This window comes from Bufo bufo, chromosome 5 (genome assembly GCF_905171765.1).
Source record: "Bufo bufo chromosome 5, aBufBuf1.1, whole genome shotgun sequence".
Lineage (NCBI taxonomy): Eukaryota > Metazoa > Chordata > Amphibia > Anura > Bufonidae > Bufo > Bufo bufo.
Window position 1 is genome coordinate 133,078,495 of NC_053393.1, and position 25,062 is coordinate 133,103,556.

Here is a 25,062-nt window from a genome sequence, read left to right on the forward strand (position 1 = left end):
TCAGTAGCCTCAGCGGCCATCTTTAGCAAGAAACGCTGTCTATTCACTGACAGCAAGCAGGATGATGAAAAGTCCACAAAACCACACTCCGATGTGGCGATTTCCTTCCTCTTGATAGCGCAACACTGCACAGCGCTTTTTTGGAGGTTTTAGGAACACTTTGGGTATATTTTTCAGTTCACAAAGTCCACTTTAAATAAACAGGCAATTTGTCACTTTGGTCACAGGGCAACTGTATAAGGCACAAAGTTCACGCTCCTTGCACTAGAAAGCGTGCGTATCCTGTTTGTGACGCCAAAAGAGAGGTGCAGCGTACTCAAGTTGTGTTTAATAGTGTTTCTGGGTGTAGTAGTACAATAGACACTAACCTGAGACGGCTGACTCTCTGCATAGGCAGGTGATGGTAGGAAAATGTTCGTGACGCCAGTGCCAATTAAACGGTGGCACGCCGTTTGCTGATAGCAGGAATAAATGAGGAACACCGTGATGTTAAAACAGAACTCCAACTTTAGTAGTTTTCATATAGAGACATTAACGGAAGCACGGTTCCTTTGCATACAGTTGATTTTTCAATACGGTCGATGCAGGCAATACAGATTGAGCAAGGTGACTACAGAGTGTTAAACACACAGGACTTGCAGTACAGGAGCTTGCACTCTATCTCTGACTGATCCTGGAACATAGCAAATCTTCTCCAAGGCCCAATACCTTAACTCTGGCGTATATCCTTGGTTTTAGCTTTATAAAGTACCTCCTCTGTTATCTTGAGTACCTCTTGCTTTTCTGGATTTTGCCTCTGTCTCTCTCCCTCTTTCCTCAGACTCTAGAAGCTTCTGAACAGTGGTCTTCCTGCTTCTGCATATATATATATTCAGGAGGGGAACCTTCTACTTGGATTCGGAACCCGGTTATAGGGACTGCAATACCCTCTCCTGGTCCGCAGGCTTCAGGCCTGGACTTGTCTCTGACATAGTCTAAGCTCCAGCTTCAGACTACAGGCTGCAGCTTTAGACAGACACTTAGACTAGACTCCCTTTTGCTTCCCTGTCTGGGCCTTATATAAACTAGGGCTCCCTAGCTCCCTCTAGTGACTAGAAGCTGGAATGACACCCCTAGCAGGCCTGTACATGCAAGTTTCACAGTAACAGGGAAATACATAGCATTACATTACATGACAATTTATAAAGATGACATATACCAACTTCCCCATAATTAAGGAGGGACGACAGCACACCAAGTGACACTTTTGTAGTGACGGGCATTACAGTCCCCGTACACTACATACATCCTATGCAAGATTAAATCTAGGCCTTTGAAAGTACAACTTGTCCTGCAAAAAAACGCAAAAGTGGAAAATTACTGCATCAGGAAGGTATTAAGCATGAAGTTTGGGGTTTAAACGCGGCACCCGCTCAGAAGCTGAGCAGGTGCTTTAGCCTCTGGATGCCTACTGTTTTTCACAGCAGACACTTGGAGGCTTTTGAAAAGACAAAAAAATTCATCACAGAGCCTTAAATACCAAACTAGGCCTTGTTCTTAACGGCCTAAAATCTGTCATGTGTTTATTCGACCTCCTATGCCCCTTTCCAGTATGAGATCATATATCATTTACTAATTCAAGTCTCCCTTCAACATGCACTATCATGGCACTGTACATCAGGAAACAGGAAACATACTTCACTATATACATTAGGTATAGGAACACCAGAGAGGACATCATTATCAGGATAGGTCATCAATATAAGATCGGCAGGAATCCACCTTTTGGCACCCCAGTTGATCAGCTGTAATTACAATGAACCGCCTCTGCAAAGGAGACAACTTGCAAGTAATTTTGAAGACATGGCCAGCCCCCCTACCAGTCTGATAAGTCATTAATATTGAGCCACTGCACATCCCATTTCTCCTCTGTTGCTTGGACTTTAGCTGGAATCTCAGTTTTCAAACAAGACCAATTGCATGTTTCTAGCTGCTACCATTCAGGAGAAAGCCGCATCTAAAGCAGCCCCCCCCCCCCCCCTCCAGTTAGCTACTTTTCCCACTGCCCGAGCTGGACTCGGGTAAAACTGTTATTTGGTGGTTGAATAAATGAGTCGGCATGCATCTTCACTAAAATGTGCTCCTAAGTCATTTTCCTGCCAAGTAAAGCACGTGAATACAGTAGATCAGCTCTTCAATAGAAAAGCTGTTGACTTGCTCTGTTTTCTGTCTCTGCTCCTCTAATGCTTGTACTGTATAGAGCACCTACCTCATTGCTTCCTATGCATCAAGTAGCCGGCAATTATGATTGCAGTCCTAGCGATGCACAGTATCATGACACAATGTTATTCACTGCATCACAGAAGCTAACCGAGTTATACGTACAAAATCTACCGTCATAAAACACTGCTACTCGAAATATACTGCTGTCTCTTGTACTTTCCATCACTGCAAATAACTTCTCATGGAAAAAGAGGATAAATGGGCTATCGTGTGAGATATAGTCTATTTTTATTGAAGAAATAAACAAAATGAAACTTTATGAATAAAATTTGATTTCAAGCTACAGAGATTATGCAGGGTGTACAGGACACATACATTATAGAGAAGTGGGTTTACTACATGCATTCGCTGTATCATAACAATTCTGGAACGTCTATTGTTATGGCTCTATGTTGTGCCATTGATCTATTATTATTCCTACAAAAAATTATGAATAAACTGCCAGCAGTCTGCAATAAAGGTCCATCTGGGTCTGACATTATCTAATCCCAGATGGAACTTTATCGGGGACTGCTACCAATTCACTCATAATCATCTAGCCAGAATAATAGAGGGACAAAACAACATATAGCCATAGAAAGAGATGTTCCAGAATTATTATGGCACAGAGAATGCAAGTGGTTACTAAAACAGACATGGCATCAGAGCCGACAGGTCCTCTTTGAAGGGTCATAGTCTGAGATGTGTTTACCTGTATGCATAGTAGACTGAAATTATAGTATTACTATTTGTATTAACAGAGTTATTGTGGAATTAATAAAAAGGACAGTCAACCCTATGTCATTCATATTTTTCTACACAATTCTGTACATTAAAGTTTGCTGATTAAAGTGTACGTAAACCTTCACATACACTTTATTAAGTCCTGTTCTAGTGATGGTAATGGTTTTTGTAATGTACGGTACTTAAATTATTACTTTTCAGGTTCCTGTTGTGCTTTAGAATTCGTTCTCTTGTACACTGCTGTGAATGGGAGTACAGATTCCCCCCTGGCTGTACTTAGCGATGTGCAGGTTGGTCTGCCTGAACCAGCGCTGCTTTTCTAAAGCCTTGCTGGCATTCAAGGGTCTGGAAATGTTTTTAGACCAAACTGCTAAGGGTGCATTCACATCACCGTTTACGTTTAGCTTTTCGCTCTTCTGATCCGTCAGAAGAAGAGAGACAGAAAAAAAACAGGATCCTGTAAAAAAAAAACGGGTCCTGCTGCATCAGTTGTCATCCATTTGAGCCATTTACGTCTGAGATACGTTTTTTAGATGGGAAAAAAAGTCACGCACGCAGTTCTTTTTTCCATCTAAAAAATCGGATCCTATGCATACTGATGCAACAGGATCCATTTTTTACAGGATCCTGTTTTTTTTTTTTCTCTCTCTCTTCTTCTGACGGATCAGAAGAACGGAAATCTAACATGTATGTCTGGAGGTGTTTGACCCGTCACCTCTGCCAACTCCTTGGTAAAATCCGTAGCACTTGAGGCTTCAGCAGAGCAGGCACAGGCGGAGCAGCGATGTGGTATGGGAACTCTTGCTCTGTACCGAAAGGCGCCTATTTTGCTAGGAAAAGTTTTTTAAAAAAAAGTATCAAAGTATATTACAAAATTCATTTTCATCACATTTAGAACAGGTTTAATGAAAAGTATGTTATGGTTTAGGTACACTTTAAATTCAGTATTCACAGAGGTACGATATATACACCATATAGTTACAAATAATTCACACTAAAACAAGAATCATTGTATGGAACACGGACGCAACTAAAATGTCGGAGAGCGATTGGGGCGTGGCCTGGCTGCTGACCGAGATGGCTGCATGAAAGAGGAGCTCCTGCACCGCAGCGACATTTACACAGCAGGCCCTGCTTCAAAACTACTGGGTGGAAGATTTATTTGTCTCTTGCCTTCCCTACTGTCCCCAGCTACTATGCGGAAATCTAAGAGATCCCTACCCAAGCTACAATACGGGACTGTGGACTCCTTCTTCACCAGAGGCAGAGGGAAAGATGGTGCCGGCCTCATCACTGAATCCCCGCAGGCTTCTCCTCTCAGCGGTCCATCGCCTGCACCTGTGTCCCGCTCTCTGTCCCCACCGGACCATCTGGGACTCACTTACCTCCTCCATGGATCTCAGCCATCCCTTCCTCCGACCCCTGCCGAAATAACAGATCTCGCACATGCGGATCAAGATGGCGCCCGATCTCCCACAGACAGCGCTGGTCTCCTCACATGGCCGCAACTCAGTGACTCCCACCAATTAACCCTGGGTCCCTCCGGTTCCTCTGGAAAACAGGTCAGTGACTTGCACAGCAAATCATCCACTGTTGGTCAGCCTGATGACCCTTGACACAAGCTCCCTACCTCTGATAAAATAGTCACTGAAGACTCTCTAAAAGCAATGCTGCTGGCCCTGAAATTCTCCCTTAATACAGATATGGAGAAACTGCTTAACCCTATTCTCACAAGGATGCAGTCAGCCGAAGGCAAAATTAGCCATATTGAAACAAAAATGAGTGAATTTGCGTCATCCCAAAATGAGATCATAGACGCACACAATGACATGGCTGACCAGCTTGAGGCCATCAATTTAAAGTTGGCAGATATGGAGGATCGCTCTAGGCGAAATAACATAAAGTTTAGAGGCATTCCTGAAGAAGTAGCCCCTGAGGAACTGCAACCATACTTGAAAGGCCTCATGAAAATGCTTCTACCGCAGATCCCAGTATCTGACATGATTATTGATCGGGCCCACAGAATACCAAAACCCCCTCACTTAGGGCCACACATCCCGTGCGACACCCTTGCGCGGATCCATTTCTTTCACACCAAGGAAGCTATGATGTCAGCCGCGCGAAAGAAGCAACCGCTTCCTGCTCCTTACCAGAAGATCAAGCTCTTCACTGATCTATCAAGATTCACGCTTCGACGGCGCAGAGAGCTAATGCCTATTACTACGGCTCTCCAAGATAATGACGTCCCTTATAAGTCGGGCTACCCCCTGAAATTGCTCATCCGTAGAAACTGACAAATTCATGCGATCAAAAACCTCGATGAAGGAAAGCAACTCCTCCAACTTTGGGGTATCCCTCTTTCCTCAAAATCCACTGGGAGTGATCGCCCTGCTTTACACACGTCTCATCCATCCTCTTCAGCAACCTGAATGTAAAATCTCCCCCTGTCTACATCATTCCTGTACGGGACGGACTATCTGAGATCATTGTGCTCCACCTGATGGCAGAACTGCTAAAGGATATGATGTTCACTACTGGGCCACTTTTCTGCAGCCCTCATGAGACCGGTGCAACCTCCTGCCTGCTTCTACTTGTCCTTCTACCTCGTTGGCACTGGCGTTGGACTTTCGCCCCTAATCCATCTGGGTGACGTGACTTATTGCCTTAAACATCTTGGCTTTCCCTCTCTGTCCTAGCTGTCCCTCTTTCTTCTCACTGCTTTAACCTTACCTCTCCTATTTTCCCCTGTGTATGTGATACCTGTCCAGTAGTTTCAGGGTACAACCTGCCTGATATTGTATATTTGTGATATATTGATCTAACGTTGCATCTCCATTGTTCTCCTGACTTGTAGGTTATCTCTTTCATACAGTGATGGGTCTCAATATTATGAGCCTTAATGTCAAAGGCCTTAATTGCCCCCAGAAGCGAGTGTATCTCTGGTCTGAAGCTTTAACTTCCCATGCTGATGTGCTGTGTGTGCAGGAATCCCACCTACTCCAGGCTGACGCTTTTCGAATCCACCACCGTCTCTTTTCGAACATATTCCATTCACACTTCTCCAGGAAAAAACGAGGTACTTTCATTGCAGTTAAAAACACAGTAGCGTTTACCCCAATTACCTCCAAATCGGCCCCTTCTGGCCGTTATGTCATATTAGTTTGCTCCATAAACAATGTAGTGTACACTCTACTCAATGTATACGTCCCTAATTCACATCAATTAGCATTTTTACATAAAGTAATGCGACAAGTTAACTCACTTAAGCAAGGTAAATTGATTATTTGTGGGGATTTTAATTCTGTCCTCCAAACTGCCCTTGATTCTACCTCCTCTTCCCGTAGGGCGGACACAGGAATAGCCTCTTTTTTACAGTCGGAGGGATTGACTGACATATGGAGAGCCCAACATAGCATGGAGAGAGATTATACTTTTTTCTCCGCCCCACATCTCTCATATTCCCGGATAGACTTATTCCTGGTTGACCACACCTCTCTACTCCACACACTTTCCACGGATATAGGCCTAATAAAGTGGTCTGATCATGCACCCATCACGATCACTTTAGATGAACAATTTCAATCTCATAGAGCTCCAGTGTGGAGAAATAACACTTTTCTCTTTAATAACCCTAAACACACTGCAGAACTATCTGCACACCTTCGCGAGTTCTTTCAATTTAATGTTGGCTCCGTCTCGAATAATTTTATATTATGGCAAGCCCATAAGGCTTTTATGAGGGGTTCCCTGATTAAGTAAAACATTAACTTAAAGAAGCAAAGAGAGAGGGAAATAACGTTAACCTTGAGAGAGATTGCTAATCTAGAGAGTATTAACAAAACCTCCCCTACATTACAGGGCTCCAATTCCCTCCGAACTGCGCGAAATAAACTGAGTGCTTTACTCCTTCAAAATTACAACAAGTCTCTCCTTAGAATGAAATCCAAATTCTATTTCCAAGCAAATAAAGCGGGTCGTCTCTTAGCCCAGCAGCTTAAAAAGCAACAGTCCAAATCAAAAATCCCGTATTTGCTCCACCCGGTTACTAAAGCAAAATTACTGGACCCAAGAGACATCGCTAATCAATTTAAACTATATTACCAATCCCTATATAACTTAAAAGATCATACCCCACTTCCACAAAACTATTCGGCTCTAGTAGACAAATTTCTTTCCAAAGCTTCCCTGCCCGTCCTTACTGATTCACAGCTCCAGTCCCTTAATGCCCCTATCTCCTCTCAGGAACTGACTAAAGTAGTCTCGTCTCTGCCGCTGGGAAAGTCTCCAGGCCCTGACGGCTTGTCAAATGAATACTTTCGTCACTTCCTACCTGATCTCCTTCCTCACCTATTAGAACTTTTCAACCGCGTCATGGAAGGCGACCCCTTCCCTGCAGATATTCTCGAGGCACTAGTAGTCACTATACCCAAGCCTGGTAAGACACCTGATATACCCCAAAATTTTAGGCCGATCTCATTGTTAAATTCTGATATCAAACTTTTTGCCAAGCTCATTGCAAGCAGACTCTCTCCTTTGCTCCCTTCCCTGATCCACTCAGACCAGACCGGCTTTGTGGCAGGTAGACAAGCTTCTGACAACACCAGGCGCATAGTAGACTTGGTCAATTTTGCAGAAGTGCATACCCTTCCTATGCTTGTAGTGACCCTGGACGCTGAAAAAGCGTTTGATCGCTTACACTGGGAATACGCTTTTTCTACTCTCAAATGGATGGGTTTTTCGGGACAGATAATTAGTGCTATTAACAGCTTATATTCCCATGCATCGGCGAAAGTGTGGATCAATGGAATCCTTTCAGACCCCTTCATAATAACGAATGGATCAAGGCAGGGATGTCCCCTATCCCCGCTCCTATTTATCCTTGCGCTAGAGCCATTGGCACAACATATTAGAGCCTTACCCACCATTTCTGGAGTTGTGGTTGGTAACAGATCCCATACTATTACCCTATACGCAGATGACATCATACTTACTCTGACAAATCCCTCACAATCCCTATCAGCCGCACTCAATGTAATCTCCCATTATGGATCCCTTTCATATTATAAGATTAACGGTTCAAAATCGCAGGCCCTTCCTATAAACATTTCGCCCTCTGATCAAGCCACTTTAAAAGCCTCTTTTGACCTCGACTGGCAGTCTTCGGAGATTTCTTATCTAGGAGTTAAGATCACCTCGCCCTGTTCTCTACTTTACACGCGGAATTACATTCCTATTCTAACCACCATGTCCACGGACTTCGCGAGCTTCTCTATGCAGATGGTCTCCTGGGTGGGTAGGATAACATCTTTCCAGATGATGACCCTACCGAAAATTATTTATATCTTTCGGGCCCTCCCAATTCCGATCCCTGCTGCATTCTTTCAAAGAGCTCAAGCTTTGCTGGGCAAATATATCTGGGGAAATTCTAAACCTAGAGTGGCTCGAGAACTCCTGACCAGAAGAAAACGTGCCGGCGGGGCGGGTCTCCCTGACATTAAAGATTATTTTGTAGCGATAGGCCTTTCCTTTACTAGGGAATGGTGGGCGTCTAATAACGGAAAAGCGTGGCAGCAGATTGAATTTCATGCACTAAAACAAGTTCCTGTTAGAGATTACCTGATTCATCTGTTATGGGGCCCTGCCTCCCCTGCACATCCTTTCCTTACAATATCACATGCTGGTACCCTTTGGACCAACATTCATAACACATCGAAAGATACGTCGACTCAATTGTTTAAAATCGCTTCCACTCGCGCGATTGAACTGTCTGTACGCGACATCAGCCTAGCGTCATGGCGAGATAAAGGGATTGACACTATTTCCCAAATGATAGAAGACCATTCCCTTCTTCCCTTTGCCACTCTTCAAAGCGCTTTCGCTCTACCTCATTCTGAACTCTATACATATCTAAGACTCCGACACTTCCTTTCAAAGATCTTACAATCCCCCCCACAGGTCAACTCGTCCATCCTGCGACTATTTCAATTTCCCTCCCTATTTAAGCGACATTCCACGAGACACCTATATGATTTACTGGGAGATAAAGCTACCTTCATTAAATCCCCTCCCATCCATAGATGGGAAAAGGAACTAAATAAGACCTTCCCTGATGAATCCTGGACTGCTGCCATAGGATTTATCGTGTCAAACTTTAAATGCGTAACTCATTATGAAGCAGGTCTAAAAACCATTCTCCACTGGTACTTTACCCCCCAGAGACTTCATATAATTTACCCCTCCACTTCCCCTTATGGTTGGAGGGATTGTTGCGGAGGTGGATCCTTGCTCCATATTCTTTGGTCCTTCCCCATCCTTACTGAGTACTGGAAAAACATCTTCCAACTTGTTTCTACCCTAATAGACCACAGGGTGGACCCTTGCCCAGAGTTAGCCTTGCTGTTTCTAGGTATTAATGAGATCCCTCCTCCCCATAGACACATCACAGGCTATATTCTGCTCAGCGCTAAACTGGTCATTACCAGACATTGGAAAAACCCGGCCCCTCCTTCTGTTTCCGAAGTCATACAAGAGATCAACCAGACTTGCAGATACGAACACTCCTTACCCTCATCAATTATTCCTATCAAATTCAGACAAGCGGCCTGGAGTGGGTGGACCCATAGCACTTTCTACTCCTCCTGCTATATGTTACCTTGGCTGTCCGTTGAGACGACGAAAATGCAACTAGAAGCTCCCCAAGTCTTTTCCCTCTTGTCTTTCCCCTTCCTCTTCTTTTCATCTGCTCTCACTCCTCTCTTCTTAGGTGTCACTGTGCCTATTTTGTTCTGTGGCCTTCCACAGCTCCTGGTTATGATTCGACTTGTTCGGCGGTCACCAAATTAGTGACTGCTCTGTTCTGTTTTATTGTCCGAAACCGCTTCACGATTGCGCTGGGTAAGCAGCATCTATGTAGATACCTTAGTGCTACACCTGCTTTATAAATAGCATGTACCATTACTGTGTCCAATATGTTTGTTGTACCATTACCTCACGCTATTACTAAAATTGTGGCTGCGTCCACTGAACTGCTAATTTGTTCATATATATTCATAAATATAATGTGGCTGCGTCCACACTTAGTTGCTTCTTTATCTTTTGTTTCATAGTGCTGATAAAATAAAAAACTATTGAAACTAAAATGTCGGAGAGCAACAAGGACAGGCACTTTAACCAACTAAGCGCCATGTGACTAGTGTAATTAAGAGACTGGATGGATTACTTGGGCCTTTGACAGCTTAAAAGCTGCTTGGTACTGTATGTTTTATTGAAATTAAGGGACCAAAAATTATTGTAAAAGGATAAGTAGTAGCATATAGCAAGGATCTGTGTTGGTTCTAGTTTTTTTTTTAGTCTTTATATTATTGACCCAAGAGAAAGACTACATAAGGCTAGGCTCATTTCATGTTTTTTTGCTTGGCGTGTGCACCAGGAAAGCTTCCAACATACTGTACTTGCCAATCATTTCCACAGGATTACATTAGCCAGTTGTATAGCAGACTATACTATTCCATGCATATAAGTTAAACTTATACTTTTTTTTTTCCACTGGGATCCTATTGGTGACTAATTCCACTGTATCTCAACTGGTTTACTCATCCGTTTAGCATATAGAGTACTGTATGTCCCAGCGTACATATGTTATAAAGAAGCAATTAAGGTGATGTGAACAGAGCCTTGAAAGTGACATCTTTTCTAATGTTGATAAATTAGGTTATGGACCAGGGCTAAAGTAATACAATCAGTATAGACATTACTAGTTAGTCCTGCAAAGCCACCTTAATTACACAGAATACCCCTGTAGGAGAAGATCTGTATAGTATTTATTTTCCCAAGGCCTCCTAAGAACCCAATTATGTGATTCTCTTCTTCCGAAAACCCTATCCTGAAAATCAGACGAGGTGGTTTCAGGAGATTGCACATGTTCCTGGGAGAGGAATAGTTACAGCCCCATCCACAGTGGAAGTAACATCCTGCTCAGAACTAAACCTGGTAAAGGACATGCCATTAGTGGAACCTGGAATTTCAGAAGAGGAACGTCACGTGACTGGGTTCTACGGAAAGCAGATCCACTTTAGTGCACTTTGAAGGGTTAATTTGCACTGTGATTTATAGTGATGCTTACACTTAAAAAGTTTCATATTGTTGAACTGCATTTTATATGTTTATTGTAATATATCCTGTTCATTTGCACTGCATAGTCGAAAGAGTTAATGCTAATACAAATGCTGCTAATACTGGGAGACTTTGGGGCTTTCCAGTCTATGAACTGAGAAACTAGTAATTTTTCACAATTACCATAAGGGACTATGCAGAGCTAAATTTTTTGAACTTTTGACTGTCTCGTTTTGCACAGTCAGAAGATTAATTTCGTCTCTTAACTGCTTAGTCATTCCTATTCACCTGTCTTGAGGTACAATACAATTCTATGGCAGCCTTGAACTGCAACATTGTTTCTGTTAGGCTGTGCTTCTCCAGCTTCACCCCTCCCACTAGAAGATTCTAGATCAGTTAGTAACTGTATAAAAGTTAAGCAATCAGAGCCTGTAGTAGTCTGCAGATAGGCACTAGTGTTTAGTGGGAGAGACTCTCCTAGACTGCATGAGTGACCAGAAGAAGACACTGAGACAGGGATACCCTGCCCAATGACTTATCCGCAGACTGTAGGCCATCAGCCTTCTGAGAGTGAGAGAGACATCTAGCTCAGGCCTTTCCTTAGCACATAACCTTCTTATGCCAGGGTGGAGACTGGAGAAGCCTGCTCAGAGCATTGCCTGTCTTGTTTTACACTAGAGTTCCAACAATAAAGAAGCACAGTGGTTTACTGCAGACCGTGACTCTCTAGGCTTATTTCCCATTAGTGTGCACCACACCTTACCATCTCCTCCAAGAGAGCAGTAACATGTGGTGACACCTCAACGCGATCCATTGTTGGAGCCACCAGTCACCGCTCTTCATTCAATGCTGATCAGCAGATGTGGAAGCAAATAAAATCTTATGGTCCCTTTACACGGGACGACGATCCAACAGATTGTCAGGAATGAAGCGTTCCTTCCTGACAATCTGCTGATCGCTAGTGGAGGAGACAAGTGCATTTGCATGCACTTATCTCCTCCAGAGTATGGGGAGGAGAGATTGCTAATGCCATCATTCTTCCTCATACTGTCATGTTGTTTCCCAGCAGCAGATCGTGTTTACACTGCACGATCTTCCACTGAGAAGAGATAATTTTTTGTGCTGCACAAAAAAATAATTACCCAATGAACAAGCATTTTGCTCATTTGTCAGTGCATTTACGCTGCCAGATCATCGCTAACGAGCCTTACTAGTAATGCTGGTTGGAAATGATCTGTTCAATTGTCGGCCGTGTAAAGGGCCCTTAAGTCAGAAGGGAGTAAAGCATGTTCTTTGTCATAGTATAAGTACAGTATAGCATTGATTTTATTAAGTTCTTCATCATCTTCTTTTCAATCATGTCATTTTAGGCCCCACAAGTTAAAGACGATCACAATGCACTTGGAGAGATTTGAAAGATAGTAAACTTCACACGGGAAACTATTTTCCATTTTTAATGTTACTTTTTTTAATCTCTATTGATGCAAGTTAAAAAAAAATATTATTATGCTGCTCCAATCAAGGGCAGATCTTTCTCTCTGTGGCTGGCTTTTCAATTGAAAATATGAAAAATTTGATGTCTAAGACTTGATGAAAGGATTGCTAAGATGTACTTGTGCTGTGTGCAGTGGAGCAGCAGGGACTCCATGTGCTGCAACACAGTGATTTCTTTAATATTTTCTGTTACATCTGTTATGTGAAATGCTGTTGTGTATGTGTCTTGCGCTACTGTATTGAATGTTATAATGACTTGTCATTTTTTTAATTGAAATGCTAATAGAGAATTAAGAGTAAAATAATTAATATTATATTTAAAGGGAAACTACTATCAGAAAGGCACATTTTTTAAACTCAGCATTTATAGAAACATTTTTTTAAATCATTTTCGGCTGTTTTGAATTTCAGCAGTACTATGCTGAATATTAAATATTGTCCATTATTTAGTTTACTGCTGCTGGGAAGGGAAGATGTTATCTGCTAATATTGCAGTAGATAGTAAACAGTATGTCAGCTTTATTGTTCTCTCGATAAGACTAGATAAAGATGCTCACAAAAGAGCATTGTTACAGTACTTATCAGTGTAATGTGTGATGCTCTAATTGAGTCACTCACCCCCTTCTCTCTCTGGTCACCGTGAATGGTCTGGGTTAGAAAGTCAAGCAAGACCATTTGCCATGCTAAAAGTCCAAACAGAGGAGGAAGTTAAAGAGCCAGGACAGGAAGTAGAATATATGGAGTGACTTCCAAAAATGATATCCAGAAAAGCATCCACCTATTTTTTGTAAATAACTAAAAAAAATAACAATAATAAAAAAAGATTTTTTTTTATATATATATATAATATTTACATATAGACTATTAATGTGATAGTTTTTGATGGTAGTGTGTTGCTTTAATAATATGGATTATTTTCTCCTGCTTAAAAAGTAAATAATAATTACTAGAGATGAGTGAATTTTATGTTATGAAATCCGTTCACGCTTAGTTTGGTGGTAAAAGCAGAATTGCGTTGAGGATTCCGTTACCACAGATCATAACGCAGTTCTATGACAGAATGCTTAACGGAATGCCTTTAGAGGCATTCCGTTATTCATTCCGTCATAATAGAAGTCTAAGGGCAGCATAACGGATCCGTCCCATTTTCGTTATGCAGGAAAGGACTCCCCTGCATAACGGAAACGGGACAGATCCGTTTTGCAGTCCATAGACTTCTATTATGACGGAATGAATAACGGGATGGCTCTAAAGGCATTCCGTTATGCATTCCATCATAGAATTGCGTTATGGTCCGTGGTAACGGAATCCATAACGCAATTCTGCTTTTACCACCAAACGAAGCATGAACGAATTTCAAAATATGAAATTCGCTCATCTCTAATTATTGCTAACTATTGTTTTTATATATACAGTGTTTTTCAGACCTTCAGCGGCTCAGCACCAATGGAATCTCCAGTACATATTTTTCGAGAGGAGGAGGTTGACCCAAAGAGAACTTCAATGGGTACTACATGCTCCCCAGGTTGCATACCTGTCTGCACCTCCATCTGCTATCCTAACTCCAGTTTGCTCGTGGGCTGGGGTGACTATGAGAATGTCACTGATTACACAGTGTCACCAACACAAGACAGCAACCACACCACTATTTCTCCTACAATTTCTGTCATTATTACAGCAGTCTACTCCATGGTTTTTGTCATTGGCTTGGTGGGCAATGCTCTGGTTATGTTTGTAATTATACGGTAAGTGAACGCTTTCTTCCTTTCTTTTACAGGAACACGATATTATCACTAAATGTGATAAATAGTAGTGACTAGTTACTACTACATGTTACTTAGCCTTTTTACTGCAAGATTTACAATGTAAAATAAAATTCTTGCATGTGTTACATTCTTTATTATCTTCTGATGTCCCAAGTAGGTCAAACTTGATTCCTATCAGTCTTTTTAACAGATCAAGTATAGGAAAAAATTATGGAATCATCAAAAACAAAAAATTACAATGTGTTCTTACACTGAGCAAAAATATAAAAGCAACACTTTCGGTTTTGCTCCCATTTTGCATGAGCTGAACTCAAGATCTATATTATTTCAAGTGATCCACTGGACCCAGGAGGTCAAAGGGTACGGTTTCAATAGTCAGAGACTATATTTCCTGTTTCTGGTCTTTTCACTAATTTTCCATTTAAAATATAACTTTTATTTCTCTTTTAATAAACAGATTAGTCACAAAAACATATAAATTTAAAATACCATATGCTGGGCAGGTACTAATGGGGGACTTATAGGCTTAGCGTCCACTGCCTAATTGTATATGAGCTAAGGAGTTAGTTATCTCTAGCAACGATTTGCGAGATGCGTGTCTGTAATGTCAGCCGACATCAGACACTTTTACAGCTGTCGCTCTTTGGTTTGAATACCCTTCATATGGCGCTATATCTGCCCCTGTAAAGTGCTTATGTAAGCGGCGTCTGCAGATCGCCGTTCAATTATTCATTTCTTTTGCCCTGCATAATCATTAAAAACTAATGGTGCAGCTCCCCCAACATGTTTCACCGCGAGATGCGGCTTCTTCAGGGGGGTAAGGAGCTACTAGCAACATTTTCTACATACACAAAAGACCCATTACTCTCAAATATTGTTCACAAATCTGTCTAAATCTGTGTTAGTGGGCACTTCTCCTTTGCCAAGATAATCCATCCCACCTCACAGGTGTGGCATATCAAGGTGCTGATTAGACAGCATGAATATTGCACAGGTGTGCCTTAGACTGCCCACAATAAAAGGTCACTCTGAAATGTGCAGTTTGATCACACAGCACAATGCCACAGATGTCGCAACGTTTGAGGGAGTGTGTAATTGGCATGCTGACTGCAGGAATGTCTACCAGAGCTGTTGCCCGTGCAATGAATGTTCATTTCTCTACCATAAGCCATCTCCAAAGGTGTTTCAGAGAATTTGGCAGTACATCCAACCGGCCTCACAACCGCAGACCACGTGTAACTACACCAGCCCAGGACCTCCACATCCAGCATGTTCACCTCCATGATCATCTGAGACCAGCCACTGGGACAGCTGCAGCAACAATCGGTTTGCATAACCAAAGAATTTCTGCACAAACTGTCAGAAACCGTCTCAGGGAAGCTCATCTGCATGCTCGTCGTCCTCACCGGGGTCTGCACCTGACTGCAGATCATCGCCGTAACCGACTTGATTGGGCAAATGCTCACATTCGATGGGGTCTGGCACGTTGGAGGGGCGTTCTGTTCATGGATGAGTCCAAGTTTTCACTGTTCAGGGCAGATGGCAGACAGCGCGTGTGGCGTCGTGTGGGTGAGTGGTTTGTGTATGTAGAAAATGTTTCAGATCTTTGAGTTCAGCTCATGCAAAATGGGAGCAAAACCAAAAGTGTTGCGTTTATATTTTTGCTCAGTGTGGTTGCTCCTTCTCAGACTTTTATGGTGGCTTAAATGCTTTGAAACATGGACTTCTTTAATGGTAAACATTATCAAAGAGCAGTTGACAGATTGGTTTTGGAAGATGGATCCTAGTCATGAACCAATTTTTCTAAATCTACAGTTGGCCAAATCATTGAGTTGAACATGTACTTCATTGTCATCAAGCCTATTTTCTGAGGACAGAACCAAAAATTCTATGCACACCTGTGCATTTACTGTTGGTTGGTAATGATTGGCATCCTCTTGTCCTTTACCTGGCATGCAACCTCATATAATACATGAATGGGTAAATACCACTGTTCAAATCCACACTCCAGGATTGCCTCTCTTTAGCCAGTGTAAGGGTGGATTCACACTAACGTTATGGAGTCCGTTATAACAGGGTTATAATGGAACATAACGGAATCCATAAGACAGAAGGAGAGATCCGTTTTGCTGCCCATAGACTTGCATTATGACGGAATGCAAAACGGACGCCATTAAAAGGCTCTCCGTCCTAATCGAAGTCTATGTAAAACAACAGGACTGTCGACAGGACTATGTTTTCCGTCTTGCATAACGGGACCCAGACGGATCCGTTATGTTTTCCTATAGACTTCTATTAGGACGGAGCAAAATGGAATGCCTCTTAAAGGCTTCCATTTTGCATTCCATCCTATTGATTCCGTTATGTTCCATTATAACCCTGTTATAACGGAAAGACATAACGGACTCCATAACGCTAGTGTGAACCCACCCTAACCTTTTCTTCTGTTTCGGTATTAGCTCTATTTTTTCTGTTTTTGGCTTCTCTATATATGAGTCCCATTTTCATTCTGCTGGTACCTTGTATTTCTGTAACAAACATTGGATGTCAAGTAGTAAATTTTTTTTTGTTAAAGTTGCAAATTTTGTTGCAAGTGCTGAGTAAAAATGTATGATTTTTATTTTTTCTTTTACGACAGTACTCATTACACCAGAAATCTACACGAGCTCCTGGCTGGAGTAGATTTCTATTCTGGCACAGGGACAGCAGAATATCTGACAAACTTATTAAGAGGCGTACAAGTTTCTTTTTTTTCACTAGGACCTTGGTGTGAAACACCATTCTTTACTAAATGACCCCCCAGTGACCTTTTGGTTTTCATGTGTTTTGCTACACCTTCTGTTTTCAAGGCATATTGCTTTGAGTTATCTCTCATGACTTTTTAGCGTCTTCCTTGGTATACCCAGGTGTTTTCTTTTTCCAGTCTTCCAATTATATTTATACTTACATCAAAATTTACACCTTGGGAACAGTCAACACCTTTGCCACACTCCACAATTGGATTTCCATCTTCAAAGAGTTTCATAATCCTTTTCATTGTTTTAACTACGTAACAACTCTTTTGTTGGAGGCCGTGTTTTCTTTCCGTTGGCCAATTGGCCAAGTCCAACAGCTTGTCAAGGTCTATAAGCACTCCCTTTTAACTGCAGACTAATTTACATTTTAAAAAGTTGTTGCATTTGTTTTAGGAATGCAATTTATAAAGTGATTCCACATTTTTTCCTTTACCTATCTGGAAACACTTATGACATTAATTAAAATTCCTTTGAGGTATGTTTCATGATGCCAGTATTTAATGTGTCGAATCTGTGATTTGTGTTAACCTTAATGTTTGTTCACCACCAGGTTAAGTTCACATCAGCACTGTGCTGTTCCATCGGAGGAAAATAAAAATGAAGAAAAAATGCATCTGTTTTATTTTGAGCATCAGTTGTGCTTAGTTTGCAACAGTTTGTACAGTATCTGTTCTGTTGGGTTTCAGTTATTGTACTTTTTCTCCTGTCAAAAATAACAGAAAGCTGACAGAACGGACAGAAACTGATGCAAACTGAGCACAACTGATGCGCAGAATAAAACAGGATCAGCTTTTTTTTCTGTTCCCTTGACGGTACAGAAATATAGAGACAACTCTGATGCGAACGTAGCCAAAGGCCACTTTCAAATGGTCAGTATTTGGTCAGCATTATGAATCAGTATTTAAGCTGTTTAAGCTGAAACCAGGAGCATTGGTTCTAATTTATTGAAAACATGTTAGAGAATAACACATTAGCTTTTACATTGAATAAGATTTAACAGTATTTATTGTATGTACTTACTGTAAGATGTATATCACAGTAAAATTTTAATTCAAACAAGTTTTCCAGAACTTTTTATTTTTAATTTACCTGTCCCCACCCAGTGGGACCTATGTAGATCACTATACTTGCCTGCTCCTCACCACTCGGTTTGGGCTCCGTGGTTCCCTGGCTGTCTTTTTGGGACCTTCAGTTGCCAAGTGCTGCTTGGGAAAACTTCACCACAAATGCAAATCATTGGCTGTAGCAGCACATGTGACTCTGTCTGAGAAGGAGGTTTACAGGTGAGGGCCAGAATTTTGGCGTGGACAGGCCCAAAGGTAAGTATAACTCCAGCGAGCCACAGAGAAGGTAGAAAGGATGGGAGTAGTTGTACTCATGGTGGCAGTCCTTGTTATGTCGCTACCTGGACCTTGAGGAGAAGGGCATATCTTTAGTCCCTTCGGGGAACTCCCAGGCTTTTGTAAATCTTCTGCCTGATAGTAGTTCACGGTGCCCTTGGTGATGTTAGGTTTTGAGGTGCAAGGCAGGGCTTCCTGAAGTGTGAGTTAATGATGAGACTTGGTTTATTGTAACAATCCCCTATAATTACTGAAGCAGTTCAATGGATGGTTCACACTGTACATGTGAAATGCAGTCTTTTCAATCAGCATATTCAGCTCTAAAGGCTGTGTTTTGGAGGCTGGTGGTCTTTCTCTCTTTTCAGTCAGGCTTTACAATATCCCCTTTCGCAGACAAAGGTGTAAATTTCTCTATCTCCATATATATGTATCCCCAGTATCCTCGGTGGCATACAGTCTGAACAGAGGGCCCTTTCTGTCCTGTTGACATGATGGGGGACCTGAAGCTTATTTGCTTCCACCAGTGTGCAGGGAAGTCTGTAGCCTCAGTATAAGTGTGTTACCATTCTCTGACAGATACACAGCAATGGCCACTGAACTTTCTGCTGTCTTCAGTAACTCTTTCCCTCAAGAGCTGGCAAATATGCTGTCACTTTGCTACTTACAGGGTGAAGTATTCCCTGATCAGCTCTTCTCCCTGGCTATTTACTCATCCACAGCTCATACTACATTGATTTCACTTCATCCTATAGTGGAAGGGGTGGTGCCAGCCCAGACTAGCAAACAGTAGCTAGGGCCTCCCACTCTCTCCATATACAGCCTGTGAGACATATAGTATTATAGTGCATAAAATACAGTGACATTGACCCTTGCAGTGGGGATACTGCATAACTCTCTTCACAAGACACACAAGGTGAAGGGGTATTTTTAAAGAAAATATCCTAAGAAACCCCTTTAAGAAAAGGTCAAATCAATTCATATTAAGTTTGATGATGAACATAAATGTTATATTTTGATAAGAGAAACGGGATGCTTAAAGGTCCAAATGCTTTACAGCTGCACTATAGCAAGATTTACATGTGACTTTCTCTTCTGAGAGTTATAATAGCTCACTAGGTTAGACCATACTTGCCAACAGTTGCATTTCTCGAATCAGACTGCGAAGGCTTATGCAAATATGCATCAAATGGAGTGTCTGGCTATTTGGGGAGCATTCCAGGCAGATATGTGGGTTTAATGGACAGAACAGGGATGGGGATTATAAATAGTGTTGAATGAATCAAAGTTAACAAAGTGAGCTGCAGGTGAGCTGACCCTGTAAATATTTGAGTTGCGGGCCTGAAGGTGAGCTGATCCTGTAAAAGATTTTAGGTTCGGGCCTGCTGGTGAGCTAACCCTGTAAGACATTATATGCTAGTGCCTGCGGGTGAGCTGACCCAGTAAAACATTATATGCAAGGGCCAGCAGCTGAGCTGACCCTCTAAAAAGTTATATTTGAGGGCCTGCGTGTGAGCTGACTCTGTAAAAGATTTGAGTTGCGGGCCTGCAGGTGAGCTGAGGTGGAACCGACAAACCCAACTTGATTTTGATGGCTGCATTAATCTGCAGGGGACCGTGATACAGCTCCACAGATTGTTTCCATCTGCATCTTTCTAAGCAATCTGTGGCCTTAGTCTTTTATCCAGACTCTGTCATTGTGCCACTATGTGGCCTCCTCATGCTGCCATCTCCACATCATATCACCTTGCGACTCATTTTTATCACCATGATGCTGCTGCTGAAGCAGTTTTAAAAGGGCTTAAAGTGATCACCAGGCCCACAATTTAATTATGGTTTTGTAATCGATAAACCCAACTTGCTTTTGTGGTCTGCATCAGTGGCGTAGCTAGAAATGACTGGGCCCCACAGCCAATTTTTGAATGGGGCTCCATCCCACAGTAATTTTTTAGCGACCCCTTCCTTTCATGCTGCCCCCATTCCTGTGGCTAGTAAAGATCGCTCTCTCAGACAAGGGCCGGCAGCTGTTCCATTAGTTTTATACACTGTCACTGTATATAATTTCATTGTGTAATACTGTTGAGGGGGCCCTGACCAAATCCTTTAGTCCTCCTCCTCCTGGATGGGCCCCTTCTAGGTCAGGGCCCCAAAGCTGCAGGTTACCCTGCTTCCCCTATAGCTACGGCCCTGGTCTGCATTAATCTGCATGTGACCGTGATACAGCTCCACAGATGGTTTCCATCTGCATCTTTCTAAACAATCTGAGGCCTCAGTCTTTTATCCAGACTCTGTCATTGTGCCACTATGTGGCCTCCTCATGCTGCTATCTCCACATCATGTCACCTTGCCACTCATTTTTATTACCATGCTGCTTCTGATGCTGCTTAAAAGGGCTTAAAGTGATCACCAGGCCCACAATCTAATTAAGGTTTTAAGCACAAAACCAAAGTAAAACATTTATTTTATAGGAAAAATTGATTGAAAACATTCTTTCCTGTATATTTACTTGTATATAAAATGCAAGTGCTGCCAAAAATTGCAAGGGAGAGGCACTCCGATACAACCTGTATATCACAGGAGGGCCTCATTCACATTAAGTTGCAGGCCTGCAGGTGAGCAGACCCTGTAAAAAATTAGATGTGAGGGCCTGCTGGTGAGCGGACCCTCTAAAAAATTAGATGTGAGGGCCTGCTGGTGAGCGGACCCTCTAAAAAATTAGATATGATTCAACCTGTCAGCATTTTCAGTTGACAGGCGGATACGCTTATCTGTTATAATGCTACCAGCAGCACTAAATACACGCTCAGACAAAACGCTGGCGGCAGGGTAGGCCAGCACCTCCAAAGCGTAGAGCGCAAGTTCGTGCCACGTGCCCAGCTTGGACACCCAGTAGTTGTAAGGCACTAAGGTATCATTGAGGACGCTGACACGGTCTGCTATGTACTCCTTCACCATCTTCCAAAAATTTTCTCTCCTTGTGGCAGTAGGCCGCACATCAGGGTGAGGGTGCTGGCAGGGTGTCATGAAACTGTCCCAGGCTTTGGAGAGTGTTGCCCTGCCTCTGTTGGAACTGCTGTGTGTTCCTCTTGTCTCCCCTCCTCGGTTGGCCAAGGAAGTACGGGCTCTGCCGCCAGCGTTGTCAGATAGAAAATTCTGGTATTGCACCATTTTGCTCGTCCTCTTGACCAGAGGAATGAGAGATGAAAAGTTCTCTTTGTAGCGGGTGTTGAGAAGGGTGAATACCCAGTAATCCATGTTATCTAAAATGCATATAACCCGAGGGTCGCTGGAAAAGTAAGGCTACTTTCACACCTGCGTTTTTCGGATGCAGGACAGTATATGACACAGAAACACACAGAATATGGACACTATATTAGGCCCAGATTAATGGAATTTACCCTAAAGAAAGTGTTTTCAGATGCAGGACAGTATATGTCACAGACAGCCACAGAGTATGGACACTATATTAGGCCCAGATTATTGGAATTTGCCCAGAAGAAAGAGTTTTCGGATGGCGTACTGTATACGTCACAGAACACCACAGAATAGGGACACTATTTTAGGCCCAGATTATTGAAATCTGTGGTACAGACACTGTTTTCTGATGTAGTGTATATTTATATTTATATTTTTCACTATATCTGGGCCTGACAACCACACAAGGTGTTAAAGCGCAGATCACACAATTCACAGATTACACCGTTGATAGCAAATATGTGGACAGATTATGGGAGAATTATTTTTTTCTGTATTTTTATTTTTTCCTTATATCTGGGCCAGACAACAACACAAGGTGTTGAAGCGCAGATTACACAATTCACGGATTACACAGTTGACAGCAAAAATGTGGACAGATTGTGGGAGAATTTTTTTTTTCTGTATTTTAATTTTTTTCCCTATATCTGGGCCAGACAACCACACAATGTATTGAAGTGCAGATCACACAATATTACACCGTTGACAGCAAAAATGTGGATTATGGGGAAAAAAATATTGTTTTCACTAATATTCTTCCTATCTCTGCCCCTGACACACAGAAGGTATTGCTGCACAGATGTCACAAGTGACTGCAGACACCTTCTATATAGCAAAATAATCGCTATTTCGCAAAGTATAAAAAAAATTATTAGAGTACAACTTTGCACAATTGAATTGCTGCCACCACACACACTAGTCCTTAAAAGGACTTTTGGGTCTTTGAAACTTTATTCACTGAAATATATTGCGATCACAAACTCCCTACACTATCTGTCCCTTCCTAAACACAGCTCTCCCTGACTCGCAATGAGCCGAACCTGTCTCATTGGGTGCTATATAGCACCCGATGACGCGTTCTGGCCAGCCAATCACTGTAATGCCAGCAGCCAACATGGCTACTGGCATTACAGTGATGGCACTACTTACCTGCACGTTTATTGGCTGCTTCGCAGCTGCGAAACGTGCGGGGAGGAGACTCGAGCATGCCGCTCGAGCACATGTGGTACTCTGCTGAGTTCCGTCATGTGCCGAGCATAGCGATGATCGAGTTGAACAGGTATTCGGCCGAGCATGCTCGCTCATCACTATTTAGGATTTTAATGTTTGTAAATAGGAGTTTGCCTATAGCCCTACGGAAAATCATAGATGATAGTAACATTGTCATAATACAACATATTATACCAAATGACAAGCTCATGTGTGCTATATCTCTATCTATCCTGAAAAGTGAAATAGGAGGTAGGCTCCAAAATGAAAACTGCTAGATTTTCTGGAGGATCCTCTGGTGATCTAATGGGTCAAATCAACCCTGGATGATCTAATCACATGTTTATCCATTTCATGGATCAAGGATAAAATCTGTTCCATTTTTAGTAGGCAGTATTGGGGCACAACATTTAACGGTCTAGGATCAGGATAATTGCTCTATTAGTTCAAGGTAACAACAGACAGAGGTTAGAAACAAGCCAAGGTTAGTATATTAGTAATTGCAGAGGTCTATTATCAGCCAGAGTTCAGTACATTGCTGAGCATAGTAATGTTAGTAAGGAGTAGGACAGAAGCTTAATCAATCCTTAGCCAAAGGTGGTTGCACCAATAATTGCAGCACTTAAGCTGACCATGCGCTTATAAATTATTGCCTGCCAAACCTGCTGATTTCAGTGGGACTGAATGACCATCTAATGTGGGCCTGCCTATTATTCCCCAATGAGAATAAACATCAGCTATTTGAAGGTGTCTGGTAGCAGCTTATTCCCTCCTTCCCATTCAGAACAAGCCAAGCTTGGTGATGGGAGGTGGGAGAGATAGCTGCTTGAACAACAGCTATCTAAAATATATGGTCAGCTTTAGTCTCAGAGGATGGCAGCAGAATTGCAATTAGCTATGGTATACTAAAGACAGGCAGAACAATAATCTGACAAGGTGGAATTGCTAGAGCCAGGCTTATATAAGACGTCCAGTGATTGGGTTAATCAGGCAAACATGGTAAGGATTTATACAATATATTTAGCAAGGGAGCTGTCCAGCATCACCAGTAGCTCAGGGAAAACACTGGATTCTTTGGGCTAAGCTAACAATGTGAGAGAGAAAGGGAAGGTGGGAGAGAGATTTGATTTGGGTAGAATTTATTCAGACCTGAAGCGGAAGGGCAAATCTGACCCAAATTGAATTTTAAGAAATTCACCCAACTCTAGTAGTAACCGAGGGGGCAGGAAATTCCTCTTGTAGTTGATTTGTTTTAGTGGTCTGTCCTTGCTTTATACCATTTGATTTAGCATTATAGTGAATGTTGAATTACATATAATTTTACTACATAGATATCAAATTTTTAATATACAGTCAGTTTATAGATAATAACTAGATTGATATTTCCTGAAGGAAATACATAGGGGGAAAATTTATCATTTGAGATTCTTTTCATGTCATTCTTAAGTCTAATTTTGCATTGTGTGGTTGCACAAAATATTTGAAATGGTGCACAATTTTTTATGTATTTGTTGGAACTGCATTGTGTTATATAACTTAATCTTAGACTGCTTGGCGTAGGATGCAACTTTTTTGCAACTTTGGGACATTTCCAAGTGTTGCACATAATAAATGAGCCAAAATCCAGGTCTAGTCCCACTTTTTAGCCATAAACATAGACCACTGACGAAGCCAGTGTGTTGGCGAAACGTGTGTCGAGGTAGCAGTAGTGCCGGGAGCCCCGGGCTTTTTGTTCACCATGGGTAATTTATACTGATTGTTGTACTTATGACTACCATTTATCTTTATGTTACCTGATTCCTGTGTCCAGTCTTGGTGTTATATGTAGTTTATGTCTATTTAATTGAGATTATCATCTTTCACAGGACTAGGAGCAGGGTTCAGTATTTACAATTTGACTGTCCCTGTATATTTCCTATTCCCTTTTCCATACAAGATTGGGTTTAGGATAATGGTGTTTTTTTGTCATTAATACTGTTATTTCCCATAGATCTGGTGGGCTTCTGTCCAGTTGGTGCTCCTAGCTGGTCTTTGTATAACAGGGGTTTGGGTGCAGCTACCCTTGGGGGTCCTCTTTTCCCCCATCATTTGTTTTCACCAATGTACATG

General features: G+C 42.0%; 1 protein-coding gene across 1 annotated transcript in view; it reads left to right on the top strand.

The window, feature by feature from the left end:
• Window positions 1-25,062, top strand: part of OPRK1 (opioid receptor kappa 1) — a 104,047-nt gene that overhangs the window by 14,723 nt on the left and 64,262 nt on the right. Inside the window, exon 2 of the mRNA XM_040432115.1 lies at window positions 14,007-14,336. Coding sequence (XP_040288049.1) covers window positions 14,007-14,336 — 330 coding nt within the window. The remainder of the gene's footprint in view (window positions 1-14,006; window positions 14,337-25,062) is intronic.